Raw genomic sequence first — 19,121 nt, 5'->3', positions numbered from 1 at the left:
GAACAGCATGCCCATCAGACCAGGTACAGGGACACATAATTATCCAAGGAATTTCATAACTTCCATTTACCAAGTTTAAGAGTTAGAGGGAGAAAAGAAAAGTCAGAGGCAGAAAAGTCTTCTTTGAATGAACTATGAAAACAGACTACTTTTTTCATTACTATGAGGTAACAGGATACCAAGAAATATGCTCCTTCTATGCTTTCAGTCTCTCGACTCCCTAGTGAATGAACTTATAGTAACTCCCGAGGTCTTTGGTCCCTCGGAGCATCATCATGGTACCATAACACTGCGAGGCATCTGCCCATGCTATTCTCTCTCCCTGGAATCATCTTTATTTGACCCACATGTAATGGGCTACCTCCTACTCACTCATTAGCATTCATCTCATGAGTCATCTCTTCTACACAACCATCATTTATACCTCCAGTCAATATCAGATGCACCTCTTCTTGGCTCCTATAGGACCCTTTGTATATCTCTAATATACCACATCTCACACTGTACACAATGGATTCCCTGTCTTTCTATGCGGATGGTCTTGGTATTCCGCATTGCCTAGTAAAGTGCTTGGCACAGAGTAGGTATTCAGTAGATGGCTGTTGAATGAATGAACAGACCAACAGGCACTTATTAAACCCCTACTGATTGCCAAGAACCATGCTGACCTTATTAGAGATACAAAAATACATGGGATATGGACCCTGCCTCAATGAGCTTTCCATCTAGTTGGAGCAGATTTCATGAATATGTGTAAAGATGCGTAGTAATGTAAAATTCCCAATGAGTAGCACAGACATTAAGTACTACAATTCAAAGGAAAGAGAGGTTGTTGCTTAGGGAAGTTGGGGAGGAATTTGGCCATGGTTTAAACGCGTTTGAAGTTTGGATATGTTGAGAAAGGTTCTGCCTTATCCTTATTATTTTCTCACGCCATAAACGCTTTCTGAGACAAGATATCTCCTTGGAAGCTTTCAGTGATCACCTCTATCAAACTGACTCTCAAATCAAGACAAAACTGATCTTTCAAGAAGAGGAGGAACTAGATAAGCAGAGAACATTGTGAGAGAAAACTCTAATGGAAGAGAGTATGATTACAAAGCCTGGGAAGTCAATTGTACTAAGTACACTCTTAGGACGTAGAGAAATGAGCCTCCCTGAATGATCTTGTAGAATAAAAGGAACACACAGCTCCCCATTTTGCAAAGTTCCCGTGATAGATGCCTTGGTGTCTGAAAGCCAGACTCCATTTGATTCAAAGACTTCACATGTATTAGAGGGGAATATCAAGGCATCTCTTAGGCTAAAAATTAACCAAGCCAAGAATGGTTGTGCTGAGATGATCCCAAATCTCCCATCTTCACAGCCAGGATGGTCCTTGGACTCCTGGGATCACCCAGGGGTCAGTGGACACAAGCTGAGCCATTGTAGCATTTGATACCACAGAATACAATGGCCATTTGCACGTTCGAATACCCCATCCTGTAACAAAACTTGGTTTAGCCTCAAATACTTGCTGGAGTGATGTGTTTCCTCCAAAAACATAAAGACATAAAAAATAATGCCTACCTTGTCTCTAAATCTGTAAAATGACCTGCTCTTTTGGTGGCCTATATTTATCTATTTTGAAATAATCATTGAACTAACCCTTTCCAGGAAACAAGGTCCCACTCTTTCTGGAGCAACAACGCAATCTTCCAGACTGCTCATGAAAATGCTGTAAAAATTTCAAAGAAAAAAATGATATGATTTTGTGTGAAATACGCTAAATTGATCAATAACCTTTTAAATAAAAATCACGAAAAAGAAAATTCAATTCAGCAATTACATACTTGCTATGGAATTCATATATTTCTGCCATATTTCCAAAGAGAACATCCTTTTTATTTCTCAGGAGAGGTGGTATAAGGTCAAACATCTCTGGATTATCCATCTCCTCTCTATAGCCCTACCCAAAATAAATACATTTATTCATTTAAAAAATATTTACATCAACATTTGATTGGGCCACCAAAGATATAGGTATAGGAGAACATATATGGGATTAATGGGTAAAGTTGTTTAAATTTTAACATTCAAATTTTCTAGTTCCCAAAGTTATCCACTATTATTATTATTATTATTTTAGATAGTAGAACAAGGAAGTCAAGGTTTTCTACTCAATGGGCAGAATAAAGTGACAGCTCTTTGGCCTTCAGGGTAGCTTATAGGAAAACAAAATAGAGACAAAATAGAAACCAGGTATGAAAAATGATATTACAGGTCATTAACTTCTCCTTAAACAGGCAATAATTGTTTAGTTTTTTTCAGACCAAATTAATATTATGACATTTGTATCAAGAGAATGTTTTTCTCCCATACTTAACGCTTTACATCACAATCTCTAAAGAGCACACTAGGAATATTGATAACAATCTGCTGTATTCCTAAGGGAACAGCTTATCTGTTCTGTAACAAATTCTGAACCCACAATTCTCACTGCTGAGGGAGAACCTGAATATGCACATTTAACAATCAAGGAAGGAGACAAAAAGAGAAGTCTGCCCGAAGCACTTCCTAAAAGACAGGAAAATACGATCTGAGTCACTTACCAACAAAACAGCAAATAGTTCCCGAACATACACCTTCTCTGTCTGTACCAGCTCATTTAGGACGTGGCTAAAATGAAAGGACCACGTTTGTCAGTTATTTTATGGCTTTAGAATTGTATTGCAACATTTCACTTATTATCATTATAAATTGTCAAAGATGAAAATTAATAATGCAGGGGAACTACCAATGGTTTGGTTTTATCATCAAAATATAAAATTAATTCTATGGTTTCTAGAGTAAGTACTACGCACAAGACTCTTAAAAATTTTTTTTAAAAAAGAGGAGTGGGGCTCAGGAGTTATTTTTAAAGAGAAAAAAACCCCATCTTATTTCTAACTCACTAAGCTTAAGAATCATTTACTAAAAATCCACAAAATCTATTCCTAAAAATCTGGGGAATACTTTTTTCAATTAGCAATAATCGCACCTCGAATAAACCTCATTGGCTATGATACTGCCACTGCGCAAAAGCTGGAAATACTTTTCTGAACAGCACAGTTTCTGCGCTATAGTTCCCTCTCTCTTGCTCAGAAAAAAATAATATTAGCATTTTAGGCACAATTTTTCCTTTTTTTCCCAGTAATGTTCTGAAATTCTCCAAGACATGATTATACTGGTTTTCTCAAATATAGATCATACTTAAGTTTCTGTAGTAATTTTTTTACTGTCTTTTTAAAATAAAATACATTTTCCTTCCAATGTGATTTCTAATTGACATCATATTTAAAATTTATTTCCTCACTCCCCAATATAAGTTACCCATTTAATTTAACTTCTATCCTTGGCTTCTTTTAAATTTTTACACTTCTAAGAATTAACATTTAACAATCGTTGACTATATACATAACTTGCTCCAAAATACTGGTTACTTACTCAAAAGTCTGTGATATAAAGTTTAAAATGTGAATATTCATATGTGTGGAATATTAACATAATAATATAAAAGTGAACAAAACAATGATTTTTATTAGCACCTATAAAATCACATTGTATATCTACATAATCCTTTGTAGTTTTTGAAACACTGACCCATTCACTCTCACCTCTTTCATAAAAGAGGAGACTAAGATTCTGAAAAGATCTGGTTAATTTTCAAGTCACATAAACAGAATATAGGTTGGCCAGGCCTAAATCCAGGACTTCTGACACCTTCTCTAGTATACTTCTCATCACATCCAGTAGAACCCCATTCTGTGAACTCAAAATTCTAAGCACATTTGCCTTGAACACTGAATCAGAGCCTCCTACTGGTAGATGTATATATATGGGTGTATGTTAATAAATAAAAGATACTTCTTTAAAATATCCAGGCTATTGTCATTGTCCAAACTGGAGGACTGAGCAGAACTTCTCTTCTCCTGACAATCATGCACCACTTCAATCTGAAATGAAAATAAAAGTGAAATTAGCATCTACGTAGGTATAGTTCTTTTTCATGGAACTCTAGCTCAAATTAAGTTTTCTATGTTCTAACTGTATAGATAAGCTGAAAAGTAACACTATGAGTATGATTTTTTTCAGAAATAACTTTGATATGTACTAGTTAAAAAAATTATTTTAGTTGCCTAAGAGGACAGATTTAAGATATTCATTACCATTTACTTTATATGTTAAGTAATGTTTCATTTCTTTGGCACTTCGGGAAAATGAGGTTAATTCATAAAAAGTTGATTGTACTGGGACATCCCTGGCGGTCCAGTGGCTAAGACTCCATGTTTCCACTGCAGGGGGCACAGGTTCGATCCCTGGTTGAGGAACTAAGATCCCACATGCCGGGATTTCCCTGGTGGTGCAGTGGTTAAGAATCCGCCTGCCAATGCAGGGGATACGGGTTCAATCTCTGGTCCGGGAAGGTCCCACGTGCCTCGGAGCAACTAAGCCCGCATGCCACAGCTACTGAGCCTGCACTCTAGAGCCCGTGAGCCACAACTACTGAGCCCACGTGCTGCAACTACTGAAGCTGGCGCGCCTAGAGCCCGTGCTCCGCAGCAAGAGCAGCCACTACAATGAGAAGCCTTCACACCACAACAACGCGTAGCCCCCGCTCGCCGCAACTAGAGAAAGCCCGCGCACAGCAACGAAGACCCAATGCAGCCCAAAATTAATTAATTAATTATTTTAAAAAAAGAACACACAAAGAAAACGTAGGGTGCTGCAGTTTTGAGGAGGCTACTCTCTGCAGATACCAGAATATCATGACTAACTGAGAAGGAATCTTAAATCTATCAAGAAATGGATAGATGTCTGTTTTGAGCCAAGGGGATGGTCCATTAGAATCTGTCCTTTGTCCATGTTTCGTACTTGCAGGACTGGAATCACTTAGGAAAGAAATCTCCTTTTGTAAGAAGATGCAACAATTGTTTAGGTGAATTGAGGTGGGGGCAGGAATGAGAAGCTGGAACTTATGTGAGATGTTCTACAGCAATTATTCTGAACTTCAGCCAAGACCTGAGAAACTGCTCATATATCTGGGGCTACGCCAGTACTGCAATTAGACACAATGCAACAGCAGCTTTTTCTTTTCGATGAAGTTGGCTTTCAAATGCACAATATTGGTTTAGTGAATGAAAAAATATGGTTTTAGTCCCTATCCCAATTCTGCAACTACAGCAATAAGGCCAACTTTGAATTAATTAATGATATTTACTTTTATGTTGCTCTGATTTTGTCTCCAAGTCTTCCTCCCTGGTAGAGAAATATGAAAGAAGAATTTCAAACGAGAATTAAAATCAACACTTTTCATAAAAATACGTGCATGTGTGTTACAGAGACATTAATGTTCCATCATGTTTATATTAGTACTTTTAAATCACACTATACATAACAGATGATTAGTTAGACTTATCTATATGATTTCAACTTCTTACAGAGCATGTTTTGCTATGTATTCACCCATTCTCTCATTCATCAAACATTTGCTGGATTGCCGAGCAAGCACAAAGCTAGGTGTTGGTACCCATGATTATTCGCAGGTTTAGTGTTCATTCCGATAACATAAGCATTTAATCAGATGGTAGCTCACTGATTAACTGAATCAAAAAGAATTTCGGAAAAAAAATCTCAATTTAACTAACAATTATAGCCTCTGACATTTATTTGGCACTTACTACATGCCAGGCACTATTCTAAGCCCTACACGTGCATTTTCTTTTTTAACCCTCAAATCGACCCTGAGCAATAAGTACTACTTTCTATCCCCATTTTATAGGTGACTAAGCTTAATATCTTGTCCAAGAAGCAAAAGTGGTACCCAAATCCATAAAGTCTACTATCAGAATCCGTGTTTCTAACCACTATATAAAACATTTCTGGGCTTCCCTGGTGGCGCAGTGGTTGAGAGTCCACCTGCCGATGCAGGGGACACGGGTTCGTGCCCCGGTCCGGGAAGATCCCACATGCCGCGGAGTGGCTACCCGTGAGCCATGGCCGCTGAGCCTGCGCGTCCGGAGCCTGTGCTCCGCAACGGGAGAGGCCACAGCAGTGAGAGGCCCGCGTACCGCAAAAAAAAAAAAAAAAAAGACAAGGCCGTTTAGGCTCCTAATTCTCAGGGCTGCTGGAAGGAATAGACTTTTTGTCCTTTCCTCCTCGGTGGGAGCCATGACAAGGCCCGCTCAGGGAAAGACTCTGTTGTTAAGTTCTCTAAATCTTATCCTTCACTTTCATTTACTTAAAAATATATTTTATATGGGAATATTTACCTTTACACGATATATATGTAAATAGATAAATATAAATTAGACTTAGTGGCAATTACCATATAAAATCAACTTCTCAATAAATACTGATACCCATCACTTTAAAGAAACTTGATATACAGACATCCAAAGATACTTATAAAGGAAACTTAGGGAGCTTTACTTATTAGCTTTACTAATTAATTCTTTGCAAATACATTAAGAGATGAAAAAGGAATATATACACAACTTATGAAGAATGCACCTTTTTCTGAAAAGCAAGGTAGATGTATTCATTCTTTTAACAATATGACTATATATATATGTATATATATACACATATATATACATATATATATAATTCTTAAGCACCTATACTCTCTGCTAAGCTTTGTGTCTGGTGCTGGGCATACAAACGTGAACTGCACACAGTCCCTGCTCTGACAGAGCTTACGGTCTAGCAAGAGAGACAGGAAACAGGCAATGACGCTAAAGCTGAGAAGAAATGAAGAGGGGCTTTTTATGCCATGGCATGAACACCTGACCGAACTGGGGTGCAGGGGAGGAGGAGAGGCAGGAAGGAAAAGCTTACCTGAAGGAAGAGGCCTAGAGATAGGAAATCTGATGGCAGAGTAGGAGAGAACAGGAGGTGTAAAGTCCAAAAGGCAAGACAACTAGGGGCATTTAAGAAAAGAAAGTGGGAAACAGGGAGACTGTTGTAGTTGCCAAGGCAACAGATGGTTGTTAGGCTGGATTCCGGAAGTGGCAGTGAGGGCTAGCAGGGCGGATAGAAACAAGTGGGTCTTTTGGACTGATTAGAGGTCAGGAATGAGTGAGAAAGGGGAGCAGGAGAAATGGCATCAGTTTTGGGGTTCGCTGAGACTGAGCTGCCGGTAGGAAATTCAAGGAGGCAAATTGGAAATGGAGACTCTGAAGTTTAGGAGAAAGATCTAGACTAGAGCTACAGATTTGGGAGCTCAAACCACATCTTACCCCTCGCACACAATGTTCTTCCATAACTTCCCTCTGTATGAAATGTTAATTCAGCAAATAGTTACCACATCTTGCTAGGTGCCAGGCACTGTGTTAGATACAAGATTCTATTTGATGCAAATTAATGAAAATAAACAAACAAAAACAACAAAAAAACAGTTTGACTTATTTTATAAAAAATTAACACTTATGCCTTGATTTGACCAAATCTTTTTTTTTTACCAAATCTTATATATTTGGCTTAGCAATTAAAAGTCTTGAAGAGTTATTTGGAACTGATTGTTAGAATCCCCACTACTCACAGACCAATTAGGTAAAATGAACAGTGTTTGTAGCATAAATAATGCTCTGATTTAATTTAGAAACCATGATGGATAACAGATAAAATCATTTATCCATCCATGTCATTTATTCAGTAAGCTGCCTTCTTCCTTATAAATACATTAGGCAGTTCTAAACCGAGGCAAATTCAAGCTACTCCCAACAAATAGTTTTATTCTGGGTGACAGAGAGTCTCTACAATGAAAGCAAGCTTGATTTATTTTAACATGGCCAATTGTTTTCGTCTTATGAGTGGTCATTTGATGAAAGGGAATAATCTACTTTTTATATAGTTTTTTTCCAAGGTAATTTTAGTACTGAGAGAATAATGGATGCTTATTATGAAAAAAAGGAGAAAGTTAATCCTAGGCAGAATGCAAGAATGAACTGCTGCTGGTTTTAGATGCCAAACTGGTTTTTCACACGTACACAAACTCAGAAAATGTACTGATGAAAAGTAATAAAGATGGGTACCTTTTGAAAAAAGTTTACATGCTTGAAAGAAAGAGTATCCAACTCCCACTGCAGAAAGAAAGTGTAACGCCATTAAATAAGAATATCAGAAAGAAAAAAAATGAAACAACACAAAACAAAATGTACTTTTAGTGACTAAGGCCTTGAGTGGGTCTTAGGCAGTCTTTTCAGAGCTCTATTTCTCAACCTGAGGCATGCCGCTTTCAGAACGCCTTCAGAGGAGTTGAGCTTTTGGAAGACCATAAAGCAAGAGGCCTTAGTCATGAGGGAAAGAATAGTCTAGTTCACTGAGTATTTTTTTATATTCTACAATTTTTTTCCACTTTGTCTTCACAACAACACTTTGAAATCGGTAGGTATTATTGCTCCTATTTTACAGACAAGGAAACCAAGGCAAAACCAACAAAGGAGGTTAAGTGAACTGCCCAAGGTCACATAACCCATGAATGGAGCCAGAAATCTGAGCGCTGTCTTCTGTTCAGGAATATCAACCTATTCTATTTTTATTCTCATAGCTGTTGGTTTTTATGCCCTATTGGTTGTTTGTTCTTTTTATTCTTTTTCCCAGTATCTTCTTAGTATAATTTATTTATGGCATTGTTCATGGTTTGACTTGTGAGTATATTTTTATATTTAATAACTATTAACTATATAACTTTCATCATCTTAGCCTAGTTATCTGCTTTCATCACCTCGTTTTAATCTGATCCATGCTGGGGCTGAGCTGGATTTTTATATTCATTATGCCTGGCTCAGGCTTTCTCTGATTTTCAAAGCAGTTCCCATCATTAATGAAGTCTCTGATTCTCTCAGATCAAAGAGACCGAATTTAGTCCCATGTTCACCCACTCAACTAACTTAGGGCCCCAAAGGCCAAATTTCTTTCCCCTAAGAGGCCCCAGAGGCAGCTCAAGAAAAACCTTGGGGCAATAGTCATCTTATTTCCACAGTAGCTCAACATCACAGTGAGGATAATTTTTTTTATCCCATAGAACGTAGAAAACAGAAATGGATATTACATGTTTAACACTAGTCTACAAAGATTAAAACGAGTAAACGAACTTTGTAACAGTTAATTACCAGTGAAACTACTCAATTTACCTGTGCCCATTTAGAAAAGGCAATTCATTCGATTATCTGTCTATCTTATCATTCACTTACTAGAAGCTAATAAGAACCAAGTGATAGTTTATCCCAAGAAGTGGTAAATACATGCGTGTATATACCAGTTTCATATGCTTTCCTCTACCTGCTGAAGAAAAGGGTGAGTTTGATGCTAGTATAATGTTCATATTCATTGCAACACTGGGCAATTCAGTCCAGATGTGCACCATCCTGTACTATACTATACTACTACTATGTTTAATTATTGTACGATAATCTCTATCACAACTCCTGCCTTGTGCAATGTAATCTGTACATGACCAAGGACGCTAAAAATAAAATTTCAGTTTCTCGGGACTGAAGAATGAGTTCAGTATTTACATCAAGAGTAACAAAGTAAACAATAGCAGGGAAAGAAGAGATAGAAAAGGGGAATGTAAGATACTCTACCTTGTTCAGGTGAAAAAAATGGTTCTCTAGATCTGATCAAACTGTCAGAAGCAGGTACTACAGATGGAATTGGCCTCACGTGCTTATCAGTCAGGTTTCTGAAACCGGCTTGTTGGTTCTCAAATATACTTCGGAGGTTTTCAAGCTTGAGTTGTATGGTCTGCATTTGAACCTGCAGGTTGCATAAGAATTCTATGAAATCGTTTCTGAAATGGGGGTCATTACAAATCCTATTACATTTCTCAGACTCAGACAGATAAAAAATTAATATAGAGTTTAATATATAACTAGAAGAAATTTAGGAAAGTAATGGGAAACAGATTAATGCATTATTTCACATGGTTATAAAACCAGAAGGTCTCAGCCAAAACAACTTGAAGAAGAAATTTATCAAGCAGTCATGAAATAGGTCACTGCATAAAGTGATTTACCCTTCATTGGGTGAAAGGGGATCAAGGCCTGAAAAGAAGGCGTGTTTGGTACGAGAAAGCCACCAGGTTAAGCATTATCACGGTAGTTTGTTATATTTTAGCCTGCAGGACATTCTATAGTTCACCATGTCGTAAAAGGTTCCTCAGAGCCACTGATGATTTGAGGCAGCTAGAGAATCACTTGGTTATCGCCATGTTTGTGATCTTCTGGAGTATTCCCCTCAGATCTGCAGCTAAGAATGGATTTAGATACTGCTCCAAACTTAAGGGTCAATGAGACATTTTAGCAGCAAATAGCATCACAAATGCTCTTATCCACAATGTGGAGACAGGGCTTCATGGCAGCTGCAACAGGGTGGTGCTGAACTAACCTATAGCTCTCTACCCTGCCAACACCAGCCTCTGCTGCTCCCCCTTCCCCAAGAAGACACAGATCCTTCCCTCATCTCTTCATCCTCAAACTGAGTAGGAAAGCCAGATCTGTGTCCCCAGAGCATCTGCTGGTAGTCACTGCAGCACGAAGGAAAGATGTTTTGGGTAGAGTGTTCTTGATATGGGTCCAATATTCTAGGACAGTTTTGGGCCTTAGTCCAAGGATGCACAAGAAAATGTATGTGAGAGCTCCTAGTATGTGAAAAGAGTTGAAAAATAAGGCAGTCATGGGACTTCCCTGGCGGTCCAGTGGTTAAGACTCTGCGCTTGCACTGCAGGGGGCACGGGTTCGATCCCTGGTCGGGGAACTAAGATCCTGCGTGCCGCGTGGTGTGGCCAAAAAAATAAAAATAAACAATAAATTAAAAAATTAAAAATACTGCAGTCAGAATTCAGAAAGGAAATTACTCTTCATTACAAGGCAAACATAAGCCTTTGGATTCTTTGACGCCTAACAGTGGCCCTGATACAACCCCTAATCCTTGAGAGAACTGTGTAATTGCAACGTGATATAAAGTTACCTGTGAAGCAGTAAAACTCTTATCAACACTAGTGCAATTATAGTTTTTTAAAGTTTGTTTACTTGCCCCCAAAAGCCTCTTACCTTGAGTTCAGGGGATAAAATCATATCAAATTCATACTGCAGGGCTTCAGGATCATAATTTATAAAGGGTGCAGCCATTTCAAGAAAAGTTTCCATGTCTTGGAGGGCTTTCTGAGCATCTTTCTTAGACTGAAACTTATTTATTTCTTGATTAGCCAGAAGGCACTCTCCTTCATCACAGCACTGGTGAGCCTGGTGAGCAAATCACACACATGTACAAACCATGAATGAATAAAGAAGAAATATGTTTGTCCCTTAGGAGAGTGTTTATCAGCTCTGGCTTCTGTGAATCAGAGGTGTTTTCAGAGCTGTTAAAAAAAAAAAAAGATATCCGGTTTCTACCCCCAGAAATTCTGATTCAGTAGCTCTGGGCTGTAAGCCAGGCATTTATATTTTTACAGCATTCCACAGGTACTTCTTTTTTTAAATTTTATTTATTTATTTGTTTATTTTTGGCTGTGTTGTCTTCATTGCTGTGCACGGGCTTTCTCTGGTTGCAGCGAATGGGGGCTGCTCTTTTTCGTTACGGTGCATGGGTTTCTCATTGCAGTGGCTTCTCTTGTTGCACAGCACGGCCTCTAGGCACGTGGGCTTCAGTAGTTGTGGCACGCGGGCTCAGCAGTTGTGGTGCACAGGCTTAGTTGCTCCGCGGCATGTGGGATCTTCCCGGACCAGGGCATGAACCCGCGTCCCCTGCATCGGCAGGCGGACTCTCAACCACTGCGCCACCCGGGAAGCCCCCCTCTTCTTTCTTTTTAATTGAAGTATAGTTGATTTATAATGTTGTGTTAATTTCTGCTGTACAGCAATGTGATTCAGTTATACATATACATACATTCTTTTTCATATTCTTTTCCATTATGGTTTATTACAGGATATTGAATATAGTTCCCTGTGCTATACAGTAGGGGCTTGTTGTTTATCCATCCTATATGTAATAGTTTGCATCTGCTAATCTGAAACTTCCACTCCATCCCTCCCTCACCCCCCCTCCGCCTTGGCAACCACAAGTCTCTGTGTCTCCACAGGTATTTCTGACACCCAGCCAAGTGTGGGAAGTGCTGTACTCATTTCATAATGAGGAATTCATTCTGCAGCAGGTGTCTGACCATTCTCTCAACACCAGCACTTCAGCTGCACGTTATTTTCCCAAAATCAATAATTGAAATATGAAACTCCTCGCAAAATATCAAGTGTAATATAAGTGCATAATGATTGCCAAGGACAAGGATAAAAGTTTCCTTGCCAGAGAAGGAGATGTACAGATTAGAATGCTCACATTCAGATCCGATGCCTATAAGTGACACCCCTATTTTACATTCCACTGCCATGATCACAACTTCTCTTCACCACCTAATCATCAAAGGGGTCAGACCCACAAGCCATGGAGGAATAGTTTCCAATCACTGTTTAATTTGTTATTGCTGTAACTATGAAATGTGGAATGAGTGTCAGGCTTTAGCAAAATGCCCCCAGGGCTTTTTTAAGTGTTCTGATTGCAAACTATCACCAGGGCAGAGGCTACAGAGATGGACCCAAAATAGAGGAAGCCACTGCCACCACCACGTCAATATTCAGAACAGAGGCCAAAATTCGTACAATACTGGACCTGCTCTGAATACTGCAAAGTAGACGGAGTAAACAAGCATAATCAAACTCAGTCCTTCAGACTTCTTACAAATTTAATTCCAAAGCTATACCAGACCTTAGCCCCATAGCCTCTGAGAAGGACCCAGGGGAAAAAAAAAGTATCTTCTCTTTCAGAAATGCACCATGTCCTATGACACTACCTGCTGTAGGATTTTATGCATTTTAAAGGTCCTGCTGAGCTGTATCCGTTTGGTTTTGATCTCATTCACCAAAATATCAGAAAGGTAACGTAGCTCATTGCACCTCTGGCAGATCAAATCCAGGGCGTAATGGTGACTTGCTGCGAGCCTGTGTCCATGTAGTATCACGAACTGGGCCTTTGCTAACAGGTCCTGATTTTAAGAAAGAAGGGAAACAAAAACTGCATGATCTCTTTCTGAATAGAGGGGGAGAAAAGAATGCAATTAAACAAGCATAAATGGTCGAACCAGAGACATATATTGCCAAATATACAGTTTGTTGTCATACTTCTGCTGGCTGCAAAAAAAGCCTCCAGTTACAGTCACTAGTTATGGCAGTGATGTCATCAGAAGCTCATGCACTTCTGGTCACAGAAACAGAAAATTAACCAGCCTGCCCAGAATGTGGACTAGATTTGTTCCTCTTGGTATGTACAGATTTAGAACAGAACCGCATATATCAAATGAGGTACACAAAAGCCAAGTGAAAGCTAAGGGATTTCATATCACTTCAGTCTTGGAAATCCCATTAGGTCTAGTCAGCATCTACCTGAGTACTTTACACACATGAAGTGACCGTCACAGGGTTTCCCTGTCAAAAGGGATCTCAGCAGCCTAGTCTCTACTCTATCAACTACTGACCGTCCCCCAGCCCCACCCAGTATAGCGCAAGATGAAAAAGTTCTGGAGATCTGTTATACAACAACGTGAATACACTCAATGAACTGTACACTTCAAAATGGTGGAGATGGTAAATTTTATGTTGTGTGTCTTTTACCACAATTAAAACTAAAACTTATTCAAAACACAACAAAACAAAATGAAAACAAACAAAACAAAACCAAACAAAAAATTCAAAGCTCCCTAGTTTGCAAGCCAGTTTGCCTTCTCTTTCTCCTATACCATAAAGATTTGTAAGTTGCCCCATGATCACAAAGATCTACAAGCACAGTTTCAGAACTAGGCACCACAACTGCTGCCTCTCAATTTTGGTTTTTAGATGCTTGTGGTACACCCATAAATCTATTTGTTTGCTGAGAACACACCTTAAAAACAATGGCCTTACTCTCACATATGAGACAGGAGAGCAAGGCTAGAATGTGCTGAGTATTAAAGCCATGAGTCCAAGCTTTAAGACCAGCAGAACAATGATAGCTGGCTCTTGTGGGTTCTTACTATATATCCATATATCCCAGGTACTGTGCTAAGTGTTTTATCTACAGCATCTAAATAAATCCTCACAATCACTCTGTAAAGTAGGTCATTACATCCCCAATGTATAGATGAGGACAACTGGTAAGGCTAAGTAGATCTATCTGTATGAATCTATGTTTGGTTCAATTGCATATATCAAATGATGGTTATTTAAGGAATTATGTTGTTATGTTTCCATCATTTTCAAATACCAAATAGCATTCTTTTTTTTTTTTTTTTTTTTGCGGTACGTGGGCCTCTCACTGCTGTGGCCTCTCCCGTTGCAGAGCACAGGCTCTGGACGCGCAGGCTCAGTGGCCATGACTCACGGGCCCAACCGCTCCGTGGCATGTGGGATCCTCCCGGACCGGGGCATGAACCCATGTCCCCTGCATCGGCAGGCAGACTCTCAACCACTGCACCACCAGGGAAGCCCGCGTTTAGCATTCTTGATAGACAATTTTCTAGCTTCTTCAAAATGATTTATGCTCTTGTTCCTATTGGTGGGCCTGCAACAGTTACAACTACATAACATAACTGCAGAGTCAACTCAGGCCCACATTGAACAAAACAGAATATAGACCAATATTACTGAACCAATTATACAGATTGTTGCTATGAGAGATTAATTATAATAAGGGTTTATATTACTAAAAAACATCAAAATGTGACTATTATACCCCATAGATATAGAGAACATCTAAAATGTAATCTTACCTGAGAATTTTCATCTAAGTTTTCCAACTTTTTAATTTTTTGTTTTACTTGAGCTATATTCCCTGTTACATCTGCCAACTCTGCTTGTTGGTTTAAAAGAAGTTCAGCTTCACTCACGAGCTAAAAATAAGGGGGAGAAAAAGTCTTAAAAGCATATAAATTATTAAGCATTTTCCCTTAATAATCAAGTTTTGTAGTAAATGCTAGTAATTAAGAACATCAATATGGAAAAATCGCACATATGGAAAATGTCTTCAGTTATTTTATTCACAGAAATCAATTTAATCTGTTAAAATTTAACCTGCTAGACATCAGTGTGTACTGATGATTTATAAAAGATCACTATGTACATGTAAGGGCATGTGTATATGGACAGGTATGGAAGTATATATACGTGTATATACATGCATATATATTCCCTAGCTCTATGGTGAATGGTTCTAGAAACAAAGACCCTTCAGTAGCAATGAGCACACCTAGCACCCAGATCTTGGTCTTTAATATCATTTCCCAGAAAAAGAAAGTGGGGCTTTGCAGGAAATTGGCTGGTTCCAGGGCTGAAGCAGAGTAGGAATAAGATTAGTTTAGAACATCTCTTTATGCCAGGAAGTAAAGAAGTGATCAAAATGTTTGGACATGTCACAAGGACACAGCAGCCAGGTGGAAACACCAAAACAGTTAAGAACAGTAATGAATTAAAAACTAGGAAGCCATGAGCCCAATAAATAGATAAACACCAAACAGCATTCTTTTTTTTTTTAAACCCCCCTTTATTTATTTATTTATTTGGCCACACTGCACAGCTTGTGGGACCTTTGTTCCCCAACCAGGGATTGAACCCGGGCCCTCAGCTGTGAGAGCGCAGAGTCCTAACCACTGGAATGCTAGGGAACTCCCCCAGACAGTATTCTTGATAGACAATTTTCTAGCTTCTTCAAAATGATTTGTACTCTTGTTCCTATTGGTGGGCCTGAAACAGTTACAACTCCATGACATATCTACACTGAGATATGAAGATCAGCATTTCACAACCATCATACTTTGAAGCAAGAATCATCAATTGATGCTAAACTGGATGGGGAATTTTTGATGAGGAACAAGATATTTGCATGGCTTTAAATTTTCTCCCCACATATTGTCTACTAGTTGCAAGAGGGAAAAAAGTAACTATACTCTGGAGAAATTCAACAACACTCTGACAGGGTGATCAAAACCCCTACCAACAATGAGGGGCAGATGGACCTCATCTACCTGCAGATGTGATACCCTCCAAAGGAAACATCACTTATGCAGTATTCTTGCTGGTCATGCGGAGATTAATCTAATCATGAGACAATGTCAGACAAACTCAAAATGGTGAATATTTTATTTTAAAAATGACTGTATTTTTCCAAAATGTCAGTGTCATAAAAGACAAAGAAAGGCTATGGAAATGTTACAGATTAAAGGAGACTAAAGACACATGACAACTTAATGCAATACCTGACTCTCTAGACTGGATCCTGTGCTGAGGGGGGAAAATGATATAAATGGCATGATTGAGTCAATTGACAAGATCGGAATACTGATGGCAGATAATTAGAAAACTATTGCATTATTCGTCAATGTACAAAATTTGATCGCTGTACTGTGATTATGCAAGAAAATATTCCTATTCTGTACCTTCAAGAGTATCTCAAGTTTGAGAATATTCAATTTTTTCTTGTAAGTTTGAATTGCCAATTAAGCCTTTATTTAGTTAATTCCTAAAAAGCCAGAACGCATCTGCATGTCACTACGAGAGACAGATCGTGTCAGTGAGATTACAATCCAAGACAAACAACAGCAATACCGATCGGAGGCAACAATGACTGCATGAAACAGACTATAACCACAGGGCAAGAATTTAACCTGGAGGCAACTCAGGCCCACATTGAACAAAACAGAATATAGACCTCTACTTAACATATAAGTAGAGGCGCAATGGGTCTATTCAGGAAGAGTGTTGTTTTTGCATGTGTTTGGTTGGGGAGGAGGGACCAACACAAATAATCTGGAAGGCCCAAGAGCAATTTGACCTATTCTCTCTTTAAGAAAGGTTTCATGGAGAGCACTCACTTCAAAATCTGAATCACTGGAGGGAAAAGGCTGGTGGTAACTGAGCCCTGGGTTCAGAACGCAGTGCCCCTCCCCCAACTGATTCTGCCAGACGAGTCAGCCACTCATGGGTAGGAACAAGCTGACCACGTGCAAGAGAAAGAAGTGAGTTTTCCTCGGATCCGTGGGAAAATACTATGACAGAGACTGGGAGAAGCTTGGATGCTGACCATTAAAGAAAAGAATAAAATAAATCCATATGGGGGATTTTTCAGAAGGATGGAACTAGAATATACTTATAACCTTTTAAATAATGTATAATTAAACATGATTTAATTTCATCCATCAGGCTTTTCATAGAAAATAAATTGCTGGATCAGAAAAAAATGTTTCGTTAGATTATATTAAATATGGTCAGCATAGATATATGGTATTTAAAAAATCACGAAGGGGCTTCCCTAGTGGCGCAGTGGTTGAGAGTACGCCTGCCAATGCAGGGGACACGGGTTCGTGCCCCGGTCCGGGAAGATCCCACATGCCACGGAGCGGCTAGGCCTGTGAGCCATGGCCGCTGAGCCTGCACGTCCGGAGCCTGTGCTCCGCAACGGGAGAGGCCACAACAGTGAGAGGCCCGCGTACCGGGGAAAAAAAAAAATCATGAAAGAAGTTGGTATTATTTCCTTGGAAAGTTATCCCATAGTCCAAAAGCATTTTGTATCTAAAATAAATTTGAATATCAAACATCAGTGTAGATAGCAACTTTATCCCTGTCATCTATGTTAGGACTTAAGTGCTTTCTCATAAGAAATGAGTTTAAGCCAGAGAAGTAGAAGTCTTGGCATTTTCGAAGCTGTTTTCTTCATTCTAAGTCAAGGTTCACTCACACTTGCCTCTTTTCACCTCTCTGGGGGTATAAATGGGCACCTTGCAAGACTGTTTCTGATGATCAAGGAGCAAGAACCTCCAGCATAATGAAAAACACTGTATCAAGGAAAGTTTTAACTGACCTCTTGAAAATCCTGCTCAAACTTCCAGAGTTGCAGATATTGCTCCATTTTTAGCTGGTGTTTTTCCCAAAATCCATCAAAAGCTATTTCCATATCGTGTACTTGAGTGAGCAATCTTAACAAAGCAAAGTCATAATTAAAACAACGATTTGTGTTGCAGGTATGCAGATAAACCTGGTCTGGATGTTAAGAATTATAGGCAAAGTCACAGCCCATGACATTTGGTCCAGGTAGAGACTATCAGTGTCCACAGAACCTCCTCTCTGAGCAAACTAAGCTCTGGGAGACATCTCAGGAAGGAGTTCTCAGATTCCCAGAGGTCCAGGAATACTTTCACACTTACCAGGTAGCAGCAACAATGTATAATTCCCTTTCAAAGGTATAAAATAAGTAACTCTAAACCCAAAAGAGTACTACTCACTTATTAATAGTTTGCCAGTCACCACAAATTTGCTGATGATTTTCAAGTCTTGAACTCACAGCATCTTCGGCATCAGGCACTTCCAGATTTGTTAGCAGGATTTTTCCTTCTTTGGTTACAGTTGTAATATCCTTCTGTACAAAGGCAAAATACGATGAATCAGCCTGCTGGGAACCTATTCTGAATGACCTGGGGAAAAGGAAGCATACAGCAACAGCATGCAGAATAGAAACAGCAGTTCTAGAACGGCCTTTGCTTTCATAAGTGAAAAATCAAGGAATACCTCATTATCACAGAATCCAAAAGCCGTGAGGATCTCCAAGAAGCCCTGCCTATTGAGATGGATTTGCAATCACTAATTTTATAAGATCTTTACAGACAGAAGTACTCCATGCTCGATTTGTAGCCTCCTTCTGTCACAGGTAGAAAGTTCTAATTTAGGGACTTCCCTGGTGGCACAGTGGTTAAGAATCCGCCTGCCAATGCAGGGCACATGGGTTCGAGCCCTGGTCCCAGAAGATCCCACATGCCGCGGAGCAACTAAGCCCGTGCACCACAATTACTGAACCTGCACTCTCAAGCCACAACTCCTGAACCCGTGTGCCACAACTACTGAAGCCTGAGCACCTACAGCCCATGCACTGCAACAAAGACAAGCCACTGCAATGAGAAGCCCGCGCACCAAAACGAGGAGTAGCCCCCGCTCCCTGTAGCTAGAGAAAGCCCACACGCAGCAACAAAGACCCAACACAGCCATAAATAAATTAATTAATTAATAAAAAAAGAAAGTTCCAATTTAATG

General features: G+C 39.3%; 1 protein-coding gene and 1 pseudogene across 6 annotated transcripts in view; both read right to left on the bottom strand.

Annotated features, from left to right (window-relative positions):
• Positions 1-19,121, bottom strand: part of MCF2 (MCF.2 cell line derived transforming sequence) — a 63,717-nt gene that overhangs the window by 21,752 nt on the left and 22,844 nt on the right. For 4 of the 6 annotated variants that reach the window (XM_060137224.1, XM_060137227.1, XM_060137228.1 and 1 more), the window contains 11 exons: positions 18,320-18,453; positions 17,899-18,013; positions 14,816-14,935; positions 12,866-13,057; positions 11,076-11,267; positions 9,609-9,780; positions 5,240-5,277; positions 3,886-3,974; positions 2,592-2,658; positions 1,833-1,948; positions 1,648-1,717 (listed from right to left, as the gene is read on the bottom strand). In XM_060137224.1, the coding sequence (XP_059993207.1) occupies positions 1,648-1,717; positions 1,833-1,948; positions 2,592-2,658; positions 3,886-3,974; positions 5,240-5,277; positions 9,609-9,780; positions 11,076-11,267; positions 12,866-13,057; positions 14,816-14,935; positions 17,899-18,013; positions 18,320-18,453 (1,305 nt within the window). Of the gene's footprint in view, positions 1-1,647; positions 1,718-1,832; positions 1,949-2,591; positions 2,659-3,885; positions 3,975-5,239; positions 5,278-8,054; positions 8,103-9,608; positions 9,781-11,075; positions 11,268-12,865; positions 13,058-14,815; positions 14,936-17,898; positions 18,014-18,319; positions 18,454-19,121 lie in introns of all 6 variants that reach the window. The other 2 variants (XM_060137223.1, XM_060137225.1) reach the window with 1 other exon arrangement.
• Positions 2,938-3,064, bottom strand: LOC132514174 (U4 spliceosomal RNA; annotated as a pseudogene).

Source organism: Lagenorhynchus albirostris, chromosome X (assembly GCF_949774975.1).
Source record: "Lagenorhynchus albirostris chromosome X, mLagAlb1.1, whole genome shotgun sequence".
Taxonomy (NCBI): domain Eukaryota; kingdom Metazoa; phylum Chordata; class Mammalia; order Artiodactyla; family Delphinidae; genus Lagenorhynchus; species Lagenorhynchus albirostris.
Note: the sequence above shows the minus strand (reverse complement) of the source record. Positions and strands in the feature narration are given on the sequence as shown.